Source organism: Phascolarctos cinereus, unplaced genomic scaffold (assembly GCF_003287225.1).
Source record: "Phascolarctos cinereus isolate Bilbo 61053 unplaced genomic scaffold, phaCin_HiC Scaffold_1;HRSCAF=81, whole genome shotgun sequence".
Lineage (NCBI taxonomy): Eukaryota > Metazoa > Chordata > Mammalia > Diprotodontia > Phascolarctidae > Phascolarctos > Phascolarctos cinereus.
Window position 1 is genome coordinate 213,792,038 of NW_027555514.1, and position 18,116 is coordinate 213,810,153.

The following is an 18,116-nucleotide window of genomic DNA, read 5'->3' on the forward strand; positions in this document are numbered from 1 at the left end:
GAAGAGAAATGTAAGACCAGAAAAAATGATGAACCAATCACATACTGAGAGAGAGATAACTAATGACTTGAAAGACAGTATATATGATGGATGATCCACTGGAATATATCCAGTCTTGAAAGAGTTTGGGGAAAGCCCCCAGCACGTTGGTTGACCTTCTGTGGTTGATTTAAGGGAAAATAAGGACAAGAGTTCCAAATGATGGCCCTGTATGGATGAGCTATAATATGCAGCTTTGGAAGGGTCCCCAGACATCGGTAATAGAAACATAATTTTATTGGTTACCTATTCTCTACCTTCCTGGCCTTTCTCCATTTTAAGCTCATATTCACAGACTTCAGTTATAGAATAACGTATGGGTCCAGAACATTAGATTCCTGCCCTTCTTTTGTACTCGCTAGATTCTCAGTCTTCCTTAATGTAGTTGACAGCATAAAGATGGAATAAAAATCTGATTTTGTTGGTGGGTTTAAAACTGAGGGAGGAGCCAATATTTGTAGATGTTATTCAGAATTTACCTAAGATGTATTCCTCTGGAAATCAACAGTGTAAGGTGACCAATGACAAAAGAGGCTCCCTCTTACTACCTGCATTGCAGCAGGCATTAGGGGATCTGTCAGCAATTCCAGGAGCAATGTCAGTGACTGATCTGAGGCTATTAACATCCCACTGCTGCAGCAAATGTTAAAGGGATAAAAGGTTGCTAAGAATCTCTGTTCGTATTTCCTTGGTTTTGACTCTAAGCTTGGCTTAATAAACAAGCACTGAATTTGGTCAAATTTCCCACTGATCTGAGGTATGGAGAACTGAACTAGTGAATAACTGCTGCTATGTTTTTTGCTCTTCTGAGGTTTTATGCTTTCAGCTTCTTAGCCCAGCTTTATGCAAAGTTCGTGAGAGTATCCCCTGCACTTTCAGAATACCTAACAAGTAGTCATCCAGCCTTTGCTTGAAGACCTCTGAAAAAGAGGAAGCCTGTACCTGTATTTGTAATTTCCAACCATTGTTCCTACATCTGTCTTTTGGAGTTAACAGAAAGCCTTCTTCAGGACAGCCCTTCAGATACTTGAAGCAAGCTACCATTTCCCACCACACCCCCAGTTCCTTCAGTTTTCCCCCCCTGCAACATGAGGTCAAGGTTCCTCACCATTCTGGTTGCCCTCTTCTAGGCATTCTCCAGCTTACTGATGCCCTTCCTAACCTGGTGCCCAGAACTGAGCACAATACTCCATGGTCTGGTAGTGACTTGTTGCTGGTTTTTGAGTGGTCTTTAATTGAATGCATTGCAAATGGTGCATGATAACTTGTTTTAAACTGAATTGAATTGACCAAGTTGAAAAGTTCTTTCCTTTCCTGTTCTCTTCTCAGGCAATGTCCTGAAGGATACCTATGTATGAAAGCAGGAAGGAATCCAAATTATGGCTATACAAGCTTTGATACCTTCAGCTGGGCCTTTTTGGCATTGTTTCGCCTTATGACCCAAGACTATTGGGAAAACTTGTATCAGTTGGTGAGTAATATCAGTTTCTTTGATGAGAGGATCTACATGGCAGCGTGCTGGGTAGAGACATGGCAGCATTCTCCGTGAGAGTGTGGTGAGAAATTCCAGTCAGGGTTGTAGGATTACATTTCCTAGCCAGTAATGGTTTATCAGTTTAGATCTGGGCTCTCTAGTTGTCACCTATTTCTTTGCCAAACAAGCAGCGAACATTTATTAAGTACTTATGTGTCAGGCACTGTGCCAACCTCTGGGGATACCATACAAGCAAAACAATAGTCTCTGCCCTCAAGGAGCTTCTGTTCTAATAAGAGATGACAACACGTAAAGGGAGCTGAGGAGGGAGGTGTGAAGCTGCCTACCCAGTGCCACGGTGGGAAAGTCCACAGAGTCAGAAGCACTCCTGGGGAGGGGAATGGTCAAGCATGGCCAGCCAGGGCTCAGATGGGAGCCCTGAAAGGGAATTCACCAAGGGGAGAAGGTATGACAGAGGGATGTTTCAGGCTGAGGGTAATCCCAGAATGAGAAGACAGCTGAATCATGGTGGGAAAGTCGGTAGAGTCAGAAGCTGGGCAGGGAATGAAGCATGGTCAGCCTGGTCTGTCCCTAAAATGGTGGCTAGAGAAGAAAGTGCTTCACTGTATATGGAAGTACTCACAATTTCAACTGTTTTCCCCTATGTCCCAGGAGTCAGTTATGCCTCTCCTCAGGCTTTTGTGCTTGGGACTTTTAATTAATCAAAAAATGTATTGAGATCTCCTGTGTATTGGAAGGCACCATGCTAGGCGCTGAAGAGATTTTTTAAAAGTATAATAAATATAGTATAACAAAGTATAATATATAGTTCATGCTCTAAAGGGGCTTCATTTTGTTTACATTCAGCACTTGGGTATCTATTTGGAAACATTCAGTTTGTTGCTAGAAGAAAGATAAATTTGTGTTCCACGGGGCCATAGAACCTTATCACTTAGATGATCTCTCTGAAAACTGAGAAGGCTGGAGTCATATGATCCAGAGCCAAAATGCTATGATTCTGTGTGGCTTTGAGCTGTCCAGCTGCTGCTGGAGGAGAAAGAGAAGCACCCCCCTCAGGAAGAGAGGGGGTGGCTTCTGCAACTGAAGACTCCAGGTCAAATCTTCAGTGCATTTCTAACGTGTACCCAGGCAACCCAAGTTAGACTTCCTGAGTGGGAACAACTAAAGTGATTCCCTGGGATTTGGCAGAGTGCCCTGCATACGTGGGAAGGCACTTAATATTTGTTGGTGATAAAATGAGAGCACCATAAGTAGTCATATAGATAAGAAAGAACACAACACCAGGGTGTGGTCTAATCATTCCCTGTCAAGGAAAGGGGAAGAAGGCCTGAGCCCCATTCTACTCCCCGTGTTATTCTGTGTGCCCCTCTTTCATGACCTGCATTTCAGTTAATTAAATTAGAGCCTTTTAATTCCTAACTTGAGTATTAGAGCCTTTTAATTAGCCACTACCCAAAATTTTGACATGGCCACAGAAAAGAATCACTAAGCAAGCAGGCATTTATTAAGCACTTATTATGTTCCAGGCTCATAGTGCTGGGTATACAAAGACAAAAGCATAACAGCTCCTTGCCTTAAAGGAGCTTACTTTCCAACAGGAGAGACAGGATGTACATGCATAGGTATAGCCAAGACATACAAAGCAGATCCATTGTTTGGTGAGAAGGCAGTAGATCATAGAAGCACAGTTGAGGGTTACAAGGGGCTTTTAAGGCTTTAAGTCCAACTCTCTCATTTTATAGATGTGGAATCTGAGACTAAAAAATGTTTAATGACTTCCCTAATGTCACAGAGATAGTAAATAGCAGTGCCAAAATTTGAACCCATGCCTTCTGCTTTCAAATCCAGCACTCCTTTTCTTGTACCAGTCTAGGAAAGTAAAATCAATTTCTGAGCAGCTTTGTTTTATTTTGCTTTTAAGTTAAGAATTTCCCCAGGAATAGCTTGGTTCTGATGGTTTCATAGCATTTGAATTGACGAAATGTTTACTTTTAGGTAATGACCAGTGAACAAGTGAGCTAATGTCTTAAATTTTGCGTGTTACACTTGATTAGGAGCCATTTGGGGAAGTAAAATCTATTTCTGAGCTTTCAAAAAAATTTAAAAATTTCCCCAGGAATTGTTTGGTTCTGGGAATGTTTTTCTAGTGCCTTCATTCGACACCACTCAGAAAATGGCATTTGTCTTTGCAGACCTTACGAGCAGCAGGAAAAACATACATGATCTTCTTTGTCCTGGTTATCTTTGTGGGTTCCTTTTATTTGGTCAATCTTATCTTGGCTGTTGTGGCCATGGCCTATGAAGAGCAGAACCAAGCGACTTTGGAGGAGGCAGAGCAAAAGGAGGCAGAGTTCAAGGCGATGCTGGAACAATTGAAAAAGCAACAGGAGGAAGCCCAGGTTGGTAAAGAGCTTCATGGCAGCAGTGCATCATTGAAGCTGGAGCTCTGTCTCCCCAGTGTAGTGCATTTGGATGCAAATCTAATATTTGCAGATGTCAGCAGAGCAATGGAAATAACTGAACCACAAATGGCTGGTCCACTTACTTCACTTTTATTAATAACCAGATTGCTTCTTATTAGGATCTATTAATGGCTGGAGATAAAAACAAACAAACAAATATCCAAAGGGATTGATTTAGTGTCTCCACAGCCCCACCTCTGTTTGGATGGGCATTTGTTCTCTGTCTTCCCTCTGGAGATCATAAAGGAATTTCTTAACACTCATTTTCAGAACTTCTCTGGTGGTTCCTTGTTGTGCTGAGAAGGCAATTGATCTATTTACTGAGGATGCATATATGGGAATACGACCTAGAATTGTTATTTTTTAAGATCCTGTTCAAATGCCCTTAGAAATACTTGCTCAAGATGCAATGTAAACTAAAGAATTTTAACTGTGAGGCCCTAACTTCAGTCCCCCTGTTAAAGAGGCTTGTTTCCTCTCCTTTTCCATCCCTTCATCTTTTGCTTAAAATCTCTGGTAGAGCAGTTTGTCTGCAGTTGTAGGTTTTTCTCTTCAATTGCCACTATTTGCTTCCTCCTGATTTGATTTGGTTCCTGTGATTACTCCCACAGGCTGCTGCAATGGCCACTTCCGCTGGAACTGTCTCCGAAGATGCTATAGAAGAAGAAGGTGGAGGGAGGGGGTCTCGGAGCTCATCAGAAGTTTCCAAACTCAGTTCAAAGAGTGCCAAAGAGAGACGTAACAGGAGGAAGAAGAGGAAGCAGAAGGAGCTCTCCGAGGGAGAAGAGAAAGGGGACAGTGAGAAGGTGTTTAAATCAGAGTCAGAAGATGGCATGAGGAGGAAGGCCTTTCGCCTACCGGACAACAGGATAGGGAGGAAATTTTCGATCATGAACCAGGTAGAGTACTTCTTTGCATGGGCCAAGAATGACTTTTAATGATTTACAGGTTCCTCGTCAGTCCTCCAGCTGCTAAGTCCTACTATTCTTTCCCTACGTGTCCTCTAGCCTCATCCCTGAATCCTTAGTGCTGCCTTCCTAAACTTCACTCTGCTCCAAACAGCCCCCTTAACTGTAGTTTGTAGCAGGAAGCTGAAATACCCTGAAATTAGAGATAAATTCAAATGGAACCAGCTTAAAAGGGAATTGACATAGAAGGCCGTATGTTAAATGTTTGTTCATGTTAAGGATTGCCACAGCAGTTTAGTATAGGCCAGATGATCTAGACCTTGGCTTTTGGGGGCCAGAATCCTTTGTGTTGGGCTGAAGGGTAGCGGCAATGGCTGGGTCCTGTTATTTAAAGTAAGGGCAATATCCATAGAGGCAGATGTACCAGGTACAATTACAGCAAGTCTTTGCAGACTGAACTCAGGCTCCACACTGGGTAACAGGGAGTACAACATCAATACCAAGAAAGCATTTAATGTAGTAACTAACCAGGAAACTAGAGTTGGCCTCTTGCTTTTTAGATTTGTCAGTCACTCTTGTTAATTCGTATTAGCTAAGGAGCTAGCCCCAGGGAAGGGGCAAATATTACAAACTGGCTTTTAGAAACACTCTCAGCCCACAGAGGCTCTAAGTTTTGCGTGCCTCCTCTTTATTTCCTCTTTCCTTTTGTAGCTAGAACCAATTTGGAGACTACATTCTAGGAAAAAGAGAAAGGAAAAGAAGCATTTCTGCTTTTTTTCCCCCTTGCTCAAACTATTTGTGTGCTTGGGAAATAATTCTATGATTTCATGTTTTCATCATTGATAGGTATACTCCAGTGGCAGTCAGATGATACTCTCAAGCTGCAGGTTCTAAAGGTTTAGATTTGCCCCAAATTTCCTAGGAGAGAATTTCTCTTCCTGTCTGATATAGGTCAGAATTAATGCCGGATAATTCTTGTTATGAACTATATATGACCACGTATAGAAAATAGGAGTAACAAATCTTTTAAATCATGAACCAAGTTTAATTAAACATGACATTTTTTGAGTCGCATACATGCACTGTTATCCTAACCACATAAAGTAAGACATGGAAGGGACCTGAGCAGCCGTCTAAGCCAACCCATACATAAAAACAGTCCCTACTATAAACCTAGTCAATAAGTGGTCATCCACCCCCTGCTTGAAGACCTCTCAGGAGAGGGAGCCCATCACCTCTGTGGGCCACCCACCCCACTTGTGGGCAGCCCTAATTGTTACCAAGCTTTTCCTGACATCCAGCTTACATTAATGTCTTTGTAACAGCCACCTGCTCCTCCCGGTTCTGCCCCTGGGGCCATAACAGAACACACCTGATCCCTCTTCCATGTGGTATACCTTTAACTAATATTAAACCCTCCAAATACTTAAAGATACCTACATACATTTTGTCTTCTCCATATCCAGTTCCTTCAACCCATTAGCCTGTCATGATTTACCCCCCTCCTCAAAATACCTGTAGGATCTGAGTTGGAAAGTGGTTTAGAGGCCCTCTAGTGTAATCCATATCTGAACAAAAATCCCCTCTATTGGTGGTCATCTAGCCTTTGTATGAAGATCCCCAGTGAGGGGGTTGGGACACACTGGCTCCTAAGAAATCACATCCCCCTGTTTGGGATAGCTCTAATTGATGGATAGGTGTCAAACACTCACTGCCCAAACCAGATTAAAATGCTGTTGGGAAATATTTAACAAAATAAATAGAAATACAGAAGAAGATAGATGTTAATATGTGGTTTTCTAAACTAATGTGAAGCTTCCAGGATCCTTATGTACATTTGATGGCCCCAGTTTCTTTTTGAGTTTGACACCACTGCTCTAGTGGCTGGAGGATCAGTTGACCCTGGAGTCCTGGAGTTCATGTTCTGCCTGACTATGTGACTATGGGCGAATCTCTTACTCTCCACTCTCAAGATGGCAAATCATAGATAAATTACCCATGTGCTTCTCTGAAAGGAGTTTCTGCACTGAGAGTATCCTAAGCTGATAGAATTTTCTCTTTTCTCAGCACTTCTGGGAATGTGTCATTCTTTTAGTAGCTTGTTTGGCCCAGTCTTGACCCCATCAGCAAACTGAAGGGTAGATTAGGAGAGAAACTTCCAGCTTGCTGGCTGCCTTGTGCTCGTTCCATTATACCAGGTAATTGTTCTTCTTCTCAGTATCACCTCAGGATAATTGCTTGGTGTTTCCAGGAGCACACACATCTCTCAAGTCTAATGGCTTTCTCTAGGCGGTGACATTCTTTTTCTGCTTTAAAGACATGCTGAAGAGTTTTAGAGATTCAGGTGCAGCAGAGATTCCCCTTATGTGTCATTCTGTCCAGGCTCTTTCTTTTTTCCCAGAATGGGTCATTGTCAGGGTGTATTATGTCTTTGATGAAATGTTAGGATTCTGATCTCACCCCATTCTGGCCCCTTTTATGGTCAGGAGTCATATCTAACTTACTTTCACCTTCTTTTTCTATTTTTTTGTGCATTCCCTCATTGAGGTACAGCATGATCAAAATATTGTCATAATTAAGAGAGCGATCTTTGGGTCATTTAATGAGAGCATTGGTGCTGTGAAATTAGAGGTGCTGTTAGCTTTTTGCTAATTGTGATTAATATATATATATATATATGTTAGCAGAGGGGTGCCCCGATTGCCCCCTGCCTCACAAATAAAATTGGTCTTTTGACTGCATGAGAACATTCACTTCCTCTTGATTTTCTCCCATCAAAAATTAGTTTCCTAGAGCACATAACTGACTGCAGTAACTTACTTTGGGAGCCAAATAGTGATATTTTTCCCTGTCCTGGGGACTTATGTTTTCTTATGGCTTCTTTGAACTGTCCTGGAGGGGCAACAAGGGCAAATGGTCATTTCTTCTGTTTTAATAACTCAGTTCTAATAGTTAGGCTTCTTCAAATCCCAAGCAGCATGTTAGAAATGGCTGTCAAACTATTCTACTCTCAGCTCTTCTAAGATGAGGCATTTACTAGTCTCAAATGAAAAATAAAGCTTCCCAGATTCAACAACCAGACCTGACTGCTTACTCCATTTTTGAGTTGACCCATAGTCCTACCTAGCTCATGACCAAAACTATCGCAGCTTCTTTAGGGGAAAATTGGAAAGCACTGCATAAATCTAAGATGCTATTTTTATCATGGGCATTATGCTCTCCCCACCTGGGGATGGGCGCCTGAGGGGAGGCACCATTTTTTCACTGAGTCAGTTCCCCAGGGTGGAATAAGTAATCAAGCTTCTTCACCTTGGATTCCTTGTAGGTCATTTTATACCTTAACATCCAGATTTCCAAGCCTTGATCAGAACCTGTATCATACCAGGTGAAACAGGTCACTAGCTTCCTTGCCAGTTTCTCTAGGACCAAGAATAGTCTGTTACATTAATTATGGTACAATAATTTATCCTTAGCATTGTTCATCCTATACAATACAATTAGTATTTAATTATGTGCCTCAGTGAAAAGGAACATTGGTATGATGGAAAGTCATGGATAACCAGCCATAACCATATAGCCATAACCTCCAAAGAAAAGAAATTTGCCATGGGAAATGGGGCAATGATCCTAACCCAGCTTATGAGTATAGAATACACCTAAGGTTCTTGGGTAATCCACATTATATGTTATCTGCATGCATAATTAGAAGTTGACAACATATGGTCAGTTTTATGGTAAACAGTTTTACAAAAAGCTGTCTATAATTTCGTGGCTTCCTTGTCGTGACTTGTACTGATCAAAGTCATTGACTCATTTCAGATCACTGTAAGCAGCTTAGAAAGACCTAGGTCTAGAAAAAATGACAAGCTAGAGGCAAAGAATTATGAGTATAGAAAACATTCCAGAGAAAATGGATTAGAATAGGAGTCTAGAGTATTGCTTAAAAATGCAATGAGAAAGAATACAAATTGTGGACATTATTGGAAGGGTCCTGGGGCTGGCAATATTAGGGGAATAGGGCCAGAAAGTTGGGTTAGAAGAAGCAAGGATGATAGATGGGATTCTTATTAATGGAGCTCCACATTGCTCAGTGATTTCTCTGTCATCTTCATTATGACACAACACATTTATTAAGCATCTGATTGTGTGTAATCCTCTGGAGGGGGTTCACTAACACACAAAGACAACGCATAGACACAGTCCCTATCCTCCCTGACTTTATAACCTAAGGCAGATACATACTGATCTGGAATCATGTGGAAAACACATAAAAGGAACAAAAGAAAAACATCAGATCCGTGCATGAAGAGACTGTGAATTTTTTACTTCCTAAATCAAAGAGAAATTCATTGTAGGGCTTAGGGGCAGTGGTGGCAATTTACCATTGAGGACGATAGCTGCAGAGCTGGAAGGGGCCTTGGGGGCCATCTTTTCCAGCATCATTTCATATGTGAGGAAACTGAAGACCAGGAAGCTAATTAACTCACCCTGGGTCACATAAGAAGTATACGTGGGGGAGGAGGGGAGAGGGGAAGGGTTTGAGCCCAGGCTGTCTCCCACTGGACAGAAATGGAACCTGTAGAAGTGTCACTATTGATCATGGCAGGGGGTAAGGGGTTGAGATGCCTGTCTACCTCTGCTTTGTGCTCTGACGCAGGAGATCCCACTCTCTTTCTCTCTTTGCTTCCCACAGTCCCTGCTCAGCATTCCGGGTTCCCCATTCCTTTCTCGCCACAACAGCAAGAGCAGCATCTTCAGTTTTAAGACACCTGGCAGGTTCCGAGATCCTGGTTCTGAAAATGAGTTTGCAGACGACGAGCACAGCACTGTAGAGGAAAGTGAAGGCCGTCGAGACTCGCTCTTCATCCCTATTCGGGCCCACGAGCGGCGTAGCAGTTACAGCGGCTACAGCGGCTACAGCCAGGGCAGCCGCTCTTCTCGCATCTTTCCCAGTCTGCGACGCAGTGTGAAACGTAACAGCACAGTCGACTGCAATGGAGTGGTGTCCCTCATCGGGGGGCCTGGGCCCATGGCACCGGGGCGTCTTCTGCCTGAGGTGAAAATAGATAAGGCAGCTACCGATAACAGTGTAAGGAAGTAAATGGATAGATCAAGGCTAGGCATGGCAGTCTCTCCCTTTCTGCCCCTTGTTTTCCAGGCCTTCTTTCCTGCCTGCCCTTGATGTCTCTCTTTTTATTTGTGTGAGTCCTTCTGTCTCAATACATTTCTCTATTTTCTTTTTATTCTTTCTGTCTTCATCTCTCTGACTTACCCTTTCCATCCTCCTCTTCTTTTATTGTCCATTATTTCCCTGTTTTTCGTCTCATATTCCTTCTTATTCAACATTATCTCTCTGTTTCTTTCTGTCTTCTTCTCCCCCACCATCCTACCCCAAAATTCACTTCTGTCTTCGTTTTTCCTCCCTCTGTCTTTCTCTCTCTCTCTCTCTTTCTCTCTCTCTCTCTCTCTCTCTTCTCTCTCCCCTTTTTCTCCTCTCTCCTCTCCTATCTTTTCTCTCTCTCTCTCTCTCTCTCTCCCTCCCTCCTTTCTCTCCCCTTTTTCTCCTCTCTCCTCTCCTATCTTTTCTCTCTCTCTCTCTCTCTCTCTCTCTCTCTCTCTCTCTCTCTCTCTCTCTCTCTCTCTCTCTCTCTCTCTCTCTCTCCCCCTAGCTTCTCACTTGTTTTTTCCCCTTGTTTGTGTGCCTGTCACTTTTAGTTCCCTCACCTGCTTTGACTGAATGCCTCTGGCCCAGCGATGATGCTCTGATGGAATGAGATTGGGTTTGTCACAACAATGACAGCGTCTGAGCCAATTGAAAACTATCACTGCCTCTTCTTCCTGAACTAATTGTTTTGGTCCTCCTAGGAAAACAGCTTGGAATTTAAAACTTCTCTTATCTAAAAACTTTTTTTTTACTGCTTCATTAATTTTTACTAATTCTTAAGTCTTCTCCACATGAATGAGATAAGATTATCCAAGGATGACTGAGTGTTATATGGGAAGGCAGGAGATAAAAGAGGGCAAAAATAGGATGATCAACATTAAACAGGGTTTTCAAAAGGGTTTGAAAGAGAAAAGACCCAACAGGAGGAAAAAATGGAAAGTTGGGGCAGGAACACATGATCTACAGAGGAAGAAGGAAAGAAAAGCAAAAGACGAAGTATAGAGATGTTAAACTGCAAGAGGAGTTACATGTACATGTATAAAATCATCCATGACTTGAGATTAAGCATATTTGTTGAGAAGTCAGGATACTTCCAATTTTATGGAAGCCATCTTTCCTGTCCAGTTTTTCAATTCCAAGCTGTTTAATTTCTTTTTTTTAATTTTAAATTCTTGGCACCTAATTAGCCCTGGTTCCTCCTACCTCTTGCTTCCTGACTTTCCTGTCTCCTCCCTCAGTTGGTATTAAACTTGTTAAAATAGCATGTCAGTGTACTTTGTTCTAATACCTTAGTTCCCTCTAACATGGCATGGAGACACAGCTCCTCTAATTAGCATGATGCATGTGTATAGGACAACTCGACTAATATGGATGGTTTGGTATATAGAATTGAATTTTTATTTAAGGCAGTTCCATTATTAAGGTGATATTCAGTGTACAGTTTGGAATAAGTTGGGACTCTGGCTTCCCTCAGCCCCCATTTTTTTTACAAAATGTAACTACTGATGTAGAAGGTTGTTGTTATTTTGTATGGCTAATCTTCAGAAATAAATTAAGTATTGCTTAATATGCCCAGGATCCCAGGTAAATTGAACAGTTGGCTTAAAAAAAACACTCTTGTTTGTCCTTTGAGTTCCATTTTTGTTTGGTTTTCATGAATTCTATGTCTGTAGCTAAACTTTGAATTCCCAGATAAATGAGGGAGAAAGTCAAGGAGTTGATAATGAAGAAGAATAGGACAGCTTTCAAAAATTCGTATTTTCCTATTTAATAGGAATTTCCCTTGTTGGGAGGAAGTGGCAAGTGGGGAATCAAGTTGAATTTTGGTAGTCAATAGGCCAGGTTAGATTTAGTAACTTTCTTCTAAAGAGAAGAGGCCAGAAAAGAAAATGGCCTTTGTTCTAAGAAGATACTTGAATCTCTGCTTGAAAGCGTAGGAGCAGGTTTCAAAGCAGCATGCACAGTGTGTGATGTGGGCATGAAATTGGGGAGTCAGTTTAGCAGACTCCTAGGGAATGGTTGCTGAGCAAGAGCAGGATGGGTATGGTTCAGGCTTTGGGTCAAGGCATTTGGCACATACTCTTGGTTGAATCTGATGACAATAACGTCAGCAGTTGTGAAACATCCATTCAAACTGGAGTCAGATTCAGAGCTAAGCAGGAGATCAGGACAGGGCTGGCATCCCCAGCCAGCTTCCAACCCAGGAGAAGATCATTTTTAGGTTAGATGTGAAAGGTTTACCGTGCAGTGAGAATGATCAGATACTAGATCTGGTCCTCTAAGGAAGTGATTAAAGATCAGAAAAGCAAAATAACCACAACTTGGAAGGGTGAGATATTTGTGTGTGTGTGTGTGTGTGTGTGTGTGTGTGTGTGTGTGTGTGTGTGTAGGTAGGGGCTTGTACCAGATTCTATTTGATATCTTGTTTTGCTGGAATTCAATGGGTAGCTTCAGACCTTTTGGCATTCTTGCAACCAAAGCTTATCATCCCTTTCCTTGACTGTTTAGAGTATATTAAAAGTTCTATTCTAGAGGTTCTCAAAGACTGGTTCAGAGACTATTAGTGATCTTCAGGTTGGTCCTATGTATTAATCTTTTACAATATCCTAAGAATCATGTATCTTTTTTTATTGACAGCTGTATTTTTGTTCCTGGCATAAAGTAAGAATTATATTTAATAAAAATTAGATGCCACATCATTGATGTTTCATTCAAAGCAATGCCATGCTTCCTATTAATTTAGATAGCAAGATCAAAGACTTGGCCATCTTGTACATAGCTGAGATGGAGTGGAAAAATGGGAATTGATAATATTGAGGAACTGGGAGGTTAGGGTGCTTAGCAGTTGGGATGGAAAGGAAAACTGAGCTGAGTACTAAATTCCTTGAGAAAGAGATGAAGATATCTTAGTGGCTAATATATAATTTCAAGTAGAATCTTGATTGGGTAAATAACTTTGAATAGAGTAAATCTCAAAGGAAGAGATGTTGCTGAGTGCTAGTGGCAGTGGGGAGCAAGAAATATTCCTGTTCTTCTTCCAGGACTAGGTTGTTGTTGGGAAGAGGGGGAGAGAAAGAAGGGTAATGAGAGAAAGTGTAATGTCATCTGGGGATAGCCAGGTCTCTGTAAGTAAGTAGAAAGAGACCAGGAAGAGGTCTAAAGTGAAGGGAAGTTTGTTCGTTTTGGAGTGGGAATTCCAAGGGACATAAGCAATGAGGCCAACAGAGTAGAATTGGGACGTGAGTGGAGTAGGCTTGAGATGAATAGGGATGAGAGAATGGGAAGTGGTTCTTGGGGGAGGGATTTGGCTTATATTTAGACAACTAGCTATTCATCAACACAGAGACTGGAAGAGGAAGAATTGGTGTGTCAGTCAATAGTACTTGTGCCTGAGTAGTGGTCTTGTGGATCTAAGTAGGAGGGAAGTAGATATGCTTTAAGGTTTTGGCTTTTTTTGGAAGGTGGGGGGAAGGTGTAGGATTGCTTTCCTTGTATGTCCCCTTGCTACAGCATTCCCTGAACTCACACCAATTGATGAGGAAACTACTCTGGGAGTGTACTGGATGGTAGGGGGAAGCTTCTAGGATTAAAATGTTGCTGCGGGTAATCTATTACATAGTTAAATCATAACAGATAATTGACTATTAGCTACAAACAAACTCAGTCCTGAAACTTAGGCTAACTAGGAATAGTCTCTATTCTGAATTGACATAAAAAAGGTGACAGAGATGTGAGCAAAACTCATCTTGATGTCATCTATCTTATCTTTGGGTCTGATGCAATAAAGACTCCCTTTTTCATGGAATCACTTAGACAAAGATCTGTTTCCTGGGGCTTTTCAGATCTGCAGTGCATAAAATGAGCCAAGGCCTATTTCATTTTGGTGACCTGCTGAAGGCCTCTTTGTAGAAACATTAATTATCCAGACAGAACAGCCCCCATTCTAGTTTCTTAGAAGCATTTTGTTTATTAAAACAATTTATCTTATTTTTTTTTAAAAAAAGCTACTTTTTAAAAAGCCATTTATATGGTTAACTCCTAGTTATCTGCAGTAATGGAAGTTAAAGGAATATAGACGATTAAAATCCATGGAAAATTTTAAAACTTCACTCTGATAGTTTCACTGTCCTTCCTTACCAAACCTCAAAGAGAAGTATTAAGGATCAAACTGCACTTCTTCAAATAGCATCCTTTCAGCTCCCCTGCCTTTTCTGTGGTGAGTTGCTAATTAGCTGGGTGATGACCAAAATATAGACAGTTAAAGAGAAGGGAAGAAAAGGACATGTGTAATCTGTGAATTGAATAACCATTCCCTGAATAACTAAGAGTCCGGTGTTTCTTTGGTAGATTAAGAGGTACAATTTGTCTTTTTTGGGGGGAAAGGAAGATTCATTTAAAAACACTGCCCTGAGGTCATGGGTGGGCCTGTAATCAGTGTTATGTCACTCAAATGTAGGTAAGTTACTTACTGGTCCTTGTCTTTATAGAAACAGGTTCATCTCAGGTGAAACCTGAAATGCATAACCAACGTATAAAGTATAAGATTGTTTCAGTTTCCACTTCAGAACTTCTGCAGAGGGTATAATGGGCCTCTTATGGACTCTCGTCTATTTCTTTTTATCAGACAAGTGACTCGGATTCCATTGGCTGCCCTAGGAGTAAGAAGATATAATTTTGTGGCTCTATTGGTATTTTTTCCCCTTTTCAGAAAAATTAGATTCATTGATTGATTCCTAGGCATAACAAAGAGAACTATGGTTATTTAGAGTATAGGATGATTTATTCTTCAGACCTGCCCCAGATAATTCTTGTTATACCTGGCCTTTCACTTTGAGAGGCTTCTTCTTCTTCTTCTTTTTTTTTTTTAGTTTTATTCTGCGTGATTGATTAAATCATACTTTTCAAGTTGCCCACAATGTGAAACCATGAAGGCTTTACTCCTTGTATTTCTGAGTTTCAAATTTTCCTGGCTTGATTGCCCTATTCATGAATCTCATTTTGCCTGTCTTCACTGCAGAAGTCATAAGCTCCTTATGGAACTATAGTCTGGGTGACTACAGATATAGATATAGATATAGATATAGATATAGATATAGATATAGATATATGGATATCTATATCTACATGTAGCTAATCAATAAACATTTATTTAATGCATATTGTCTGCCAGGCACTGTCCTAGGTGCTAAGAATATAAATACAAAAATGAAAGAGTCCCTGCCCTCAAGGAGCTCATATTCTTACAGAGGAGACAAAGTACACTTATACTGGTATATACAGATCATGTTGAAAGCAGGTATGAAGGAACCTTGAGTTGATGTCATCAGGGGAGGTCAGGGGAGGGAGAGGAGAGAGGAGACCTAACAAGCTGTAAAAAATCAGAAAACCCCTTTGATAGAAGGTCGTGCTTGAGCAGAGTTTTGAAGGAAACTAGTGATTCTAAGAGACAGAAGTACCCTCCAAGCATGGGTGCCTCACATGCAAAGGTATGGAAGTGAGAGATGTAGTATCACGTTAGGAGCAATATTGTGGGATCACAGAGTTCCAGGGGAACAGAGTATATTTGGTTCTAAAAGTTATAGGGAACCACTGGAGTTTATTAACTAGGAAGGTATAACTAGGAAGGTAACTTCAGGAAAATCATTTTGGTAGCTATGTGAATAATGATTTGGAACAAAGAGAAACTTGAAATAAGAATACCAAGAGCAGGCAAGAGGCAATGAGGACCTGAACTAGAGTAGTGTCTGTGCAAGTGGAAAGGAGGGGAGAGATGCCAGACATTTGGAAATAGAAACAGCACAAGTTGGCAATTGCTTGAATTTGTGGAGTGAGAAAGAGATGTCAAGAATGACACACTGAGGTTGTAAGCTTGGATCATAAGAATGATGGTGGTAACCTAAAAAGAAATAGGAGAATTTAAAAGAAGGGGTGGGTTTGGGGGTAAAGAGGAGTCCTGTTTTAAACATGTTGAGTTTGAAACATCTAGTAGGGCAATTAGAGACACATGACTGGAGCTCAGGAGAAAGATTGGGACTGGATATATCAGTCTGGCAGTTATCTTCATAGAGATCATAGAATCCATGGGGTCAGCAAGTAAGAGGGTAAATAGAGAAAAGAGAGAAGTTCAGGGCCTAGCCTTGGAGGGTGCCAAAGTTAGTGGACATGACCCAGATATTGATCCAGCAAAGGAAACTGAGAAGGGACAGTCAGATGACTAGGATAAGAACCAGGAGAGAGTGATTTCATGAAAACTGGAGAAAATATCCAGGAGAAGAGGACATACCAGACTGGGAAAGGCGTCAAAGAGGTTATGAAGGATGAGAATTGAGAAGATGCCCTTAGAATTGGCAGTCAAGACAGCACTGGTGACTTTGGAAAGACTAGTTTCAGTTGAGTGATGAAACCAGAAGCCAGATTTCAGAAAGTTTAGAAGAAAACGATCAGGTGGGAGTAGAGGCAAAGAAAGAAGACAGCTTTTTCAAGGAGATAGACAGGAGAGATACGTAGGATGATAGATGTATGTTATGTGTAGATAGTATAAGATGATAGCTATCAAGTATGGGAAGACCTAGTGTGGATTTTTTAAGGTTGGAGAGAGACTCAGGCATGTTTGCAGGCAGCAGAGAAAGAACAACTAGATGAAGGAAATTAAAAATTAGGTAGGGGCCTTGGTACTGGGAACCATCCTCTGGGGAAGGAATTAAGGGTACATGGTGTTAGCAAAGGAAGGGCCACCTCTGCATCAGAGACTAGAGTAAAGGATGGGATCATTAGGGATGATGCCAAGGAGTCAATCACTTTTTGTGAAAGATTTTTGTATGTGGTACATTGGTTAACTTCTAATGCCATGTCTGAAGTGCTATAATATGCATTTCAGCTCTGAAGCAAAAAAACAAAAACAAAAACAGAAAAAACTGTGGGATGGTAGATTTCCATTTATCTGTTTCAATTTGAAATCTAAACTTATTTTAAAAAAACAATAAGCTGAGTTTCCCCAGGGAAATCTACTAAAATTTGAGGAGAACACAAATGCTTGCCATCTGCACAATATCTTAGGAAATAGAGAGAGAAGCCAGATGGCATAGCAGGTAGAGAGCTGGCCCAGGAAGACCTGAGTTCAAGTTTGACCTCTGACACAAACTGGTTATGTGACCTTGGGCTAGTCACTTAACTTCTCGATGCTCCAGGCAACTCTCTAAGTATTACAGAGGAAATGCCAACCTTCTTCAGTAGGAGTTCCCTCATCAGGGAGTTCCCTCTAAAGATGAAATCACAAGTCCAGCCCCCATCCCTGTTGGTCAGGAAATAGGTCTGATGGCTTTTTACATTTCAGGAAGACTTGGCATTTGGTGTTGGAAGAAATGGGAGCTGGTTACTTGAAATATTACCTTTCCAGCTTTTCTTTTCTTAAAAGTCCTTTAGTAAAATCACTGAAGAATTTGAATTCCCAGCGATCTTACTTTCTTTCTCTTTTTTTAATAGTATTTTATTTTTTCCAATTGCATGTAAACACAATGTTTAACATTCATTTTCTAAAAATTTTGAGTTCTTTCTTTCTCTTTTGGAAGCAAATATGACTACTCTGATCAGGAACAGATTTGTGGGACTGTAGCAGGTGACTTCACATATTCATTCTATAAAATTTCTTTAATTTCACTTAGAAGGGGTACAATTGCTGGGTGTAGTGGTACATGACCGTGTACTGCCAGCTACCATGGAGAGTGCTTTCTTAACCTGAGGGGTTCTGGGCTGCAATGGGTTCTGCCAATATCAGCACGAAGTTCAGCATCATTTTGACGAGCCCCTCAGAGAAAGGGGGCCACCAACCTAGAAGGAGGGACAAACCAGCTCAGGTCAAAAATGGAGCTGCCATGCTGATCACCATAGATCTTCTGGTACTTCAGGGTTATCACTGCAAACATGAATTACTGTTAATAGATGTCTAGAAGTAACGGTTTGGTAATCAGAATTGCACCTACTTTCTATGGCCATTTTGAAATGACTGCTTTAGAAAAGAAAGGGAAGGAAGAAGAGGAGGCTAATCATCA

The 18,116-nt window shown here is 41.2% G+C and overlaps 1 protein-coding gene across 2 annotated transcripts in view; it reads left to right on the top strand.

The window, feature by feature from the left end:
• SCN8A (sodium voltage-gated channel alpha subunit 8) overlaps positions 1-18,116 on the top strand; it is a 213,973-nt gene that overhangs the window by 129,646 nt on the left and 66,211 nt on the right. For both annotated transcript variants that reach the window (XM_020966210.1, XM_078156923.1), the window contains 4 exons: positions 1,369-1,510; positions 3,727-3,933; positions 4,608-4,895; positions 9,598-9,960. In XM_020966210.1, the coding sequence (XP_020821869.1) occupies positions 1,369-1,510; positions 3,727-3,933; positions 4,608-4,895; positions 9,598-9,960 (1,000 nt within the window). The remainder of the gene's footprint in view (positions 1-1,368; positions 1,511-3,726; positions 3,934-4,607; positions 4,896-9,597; positions 9,961-18,116) is intronic.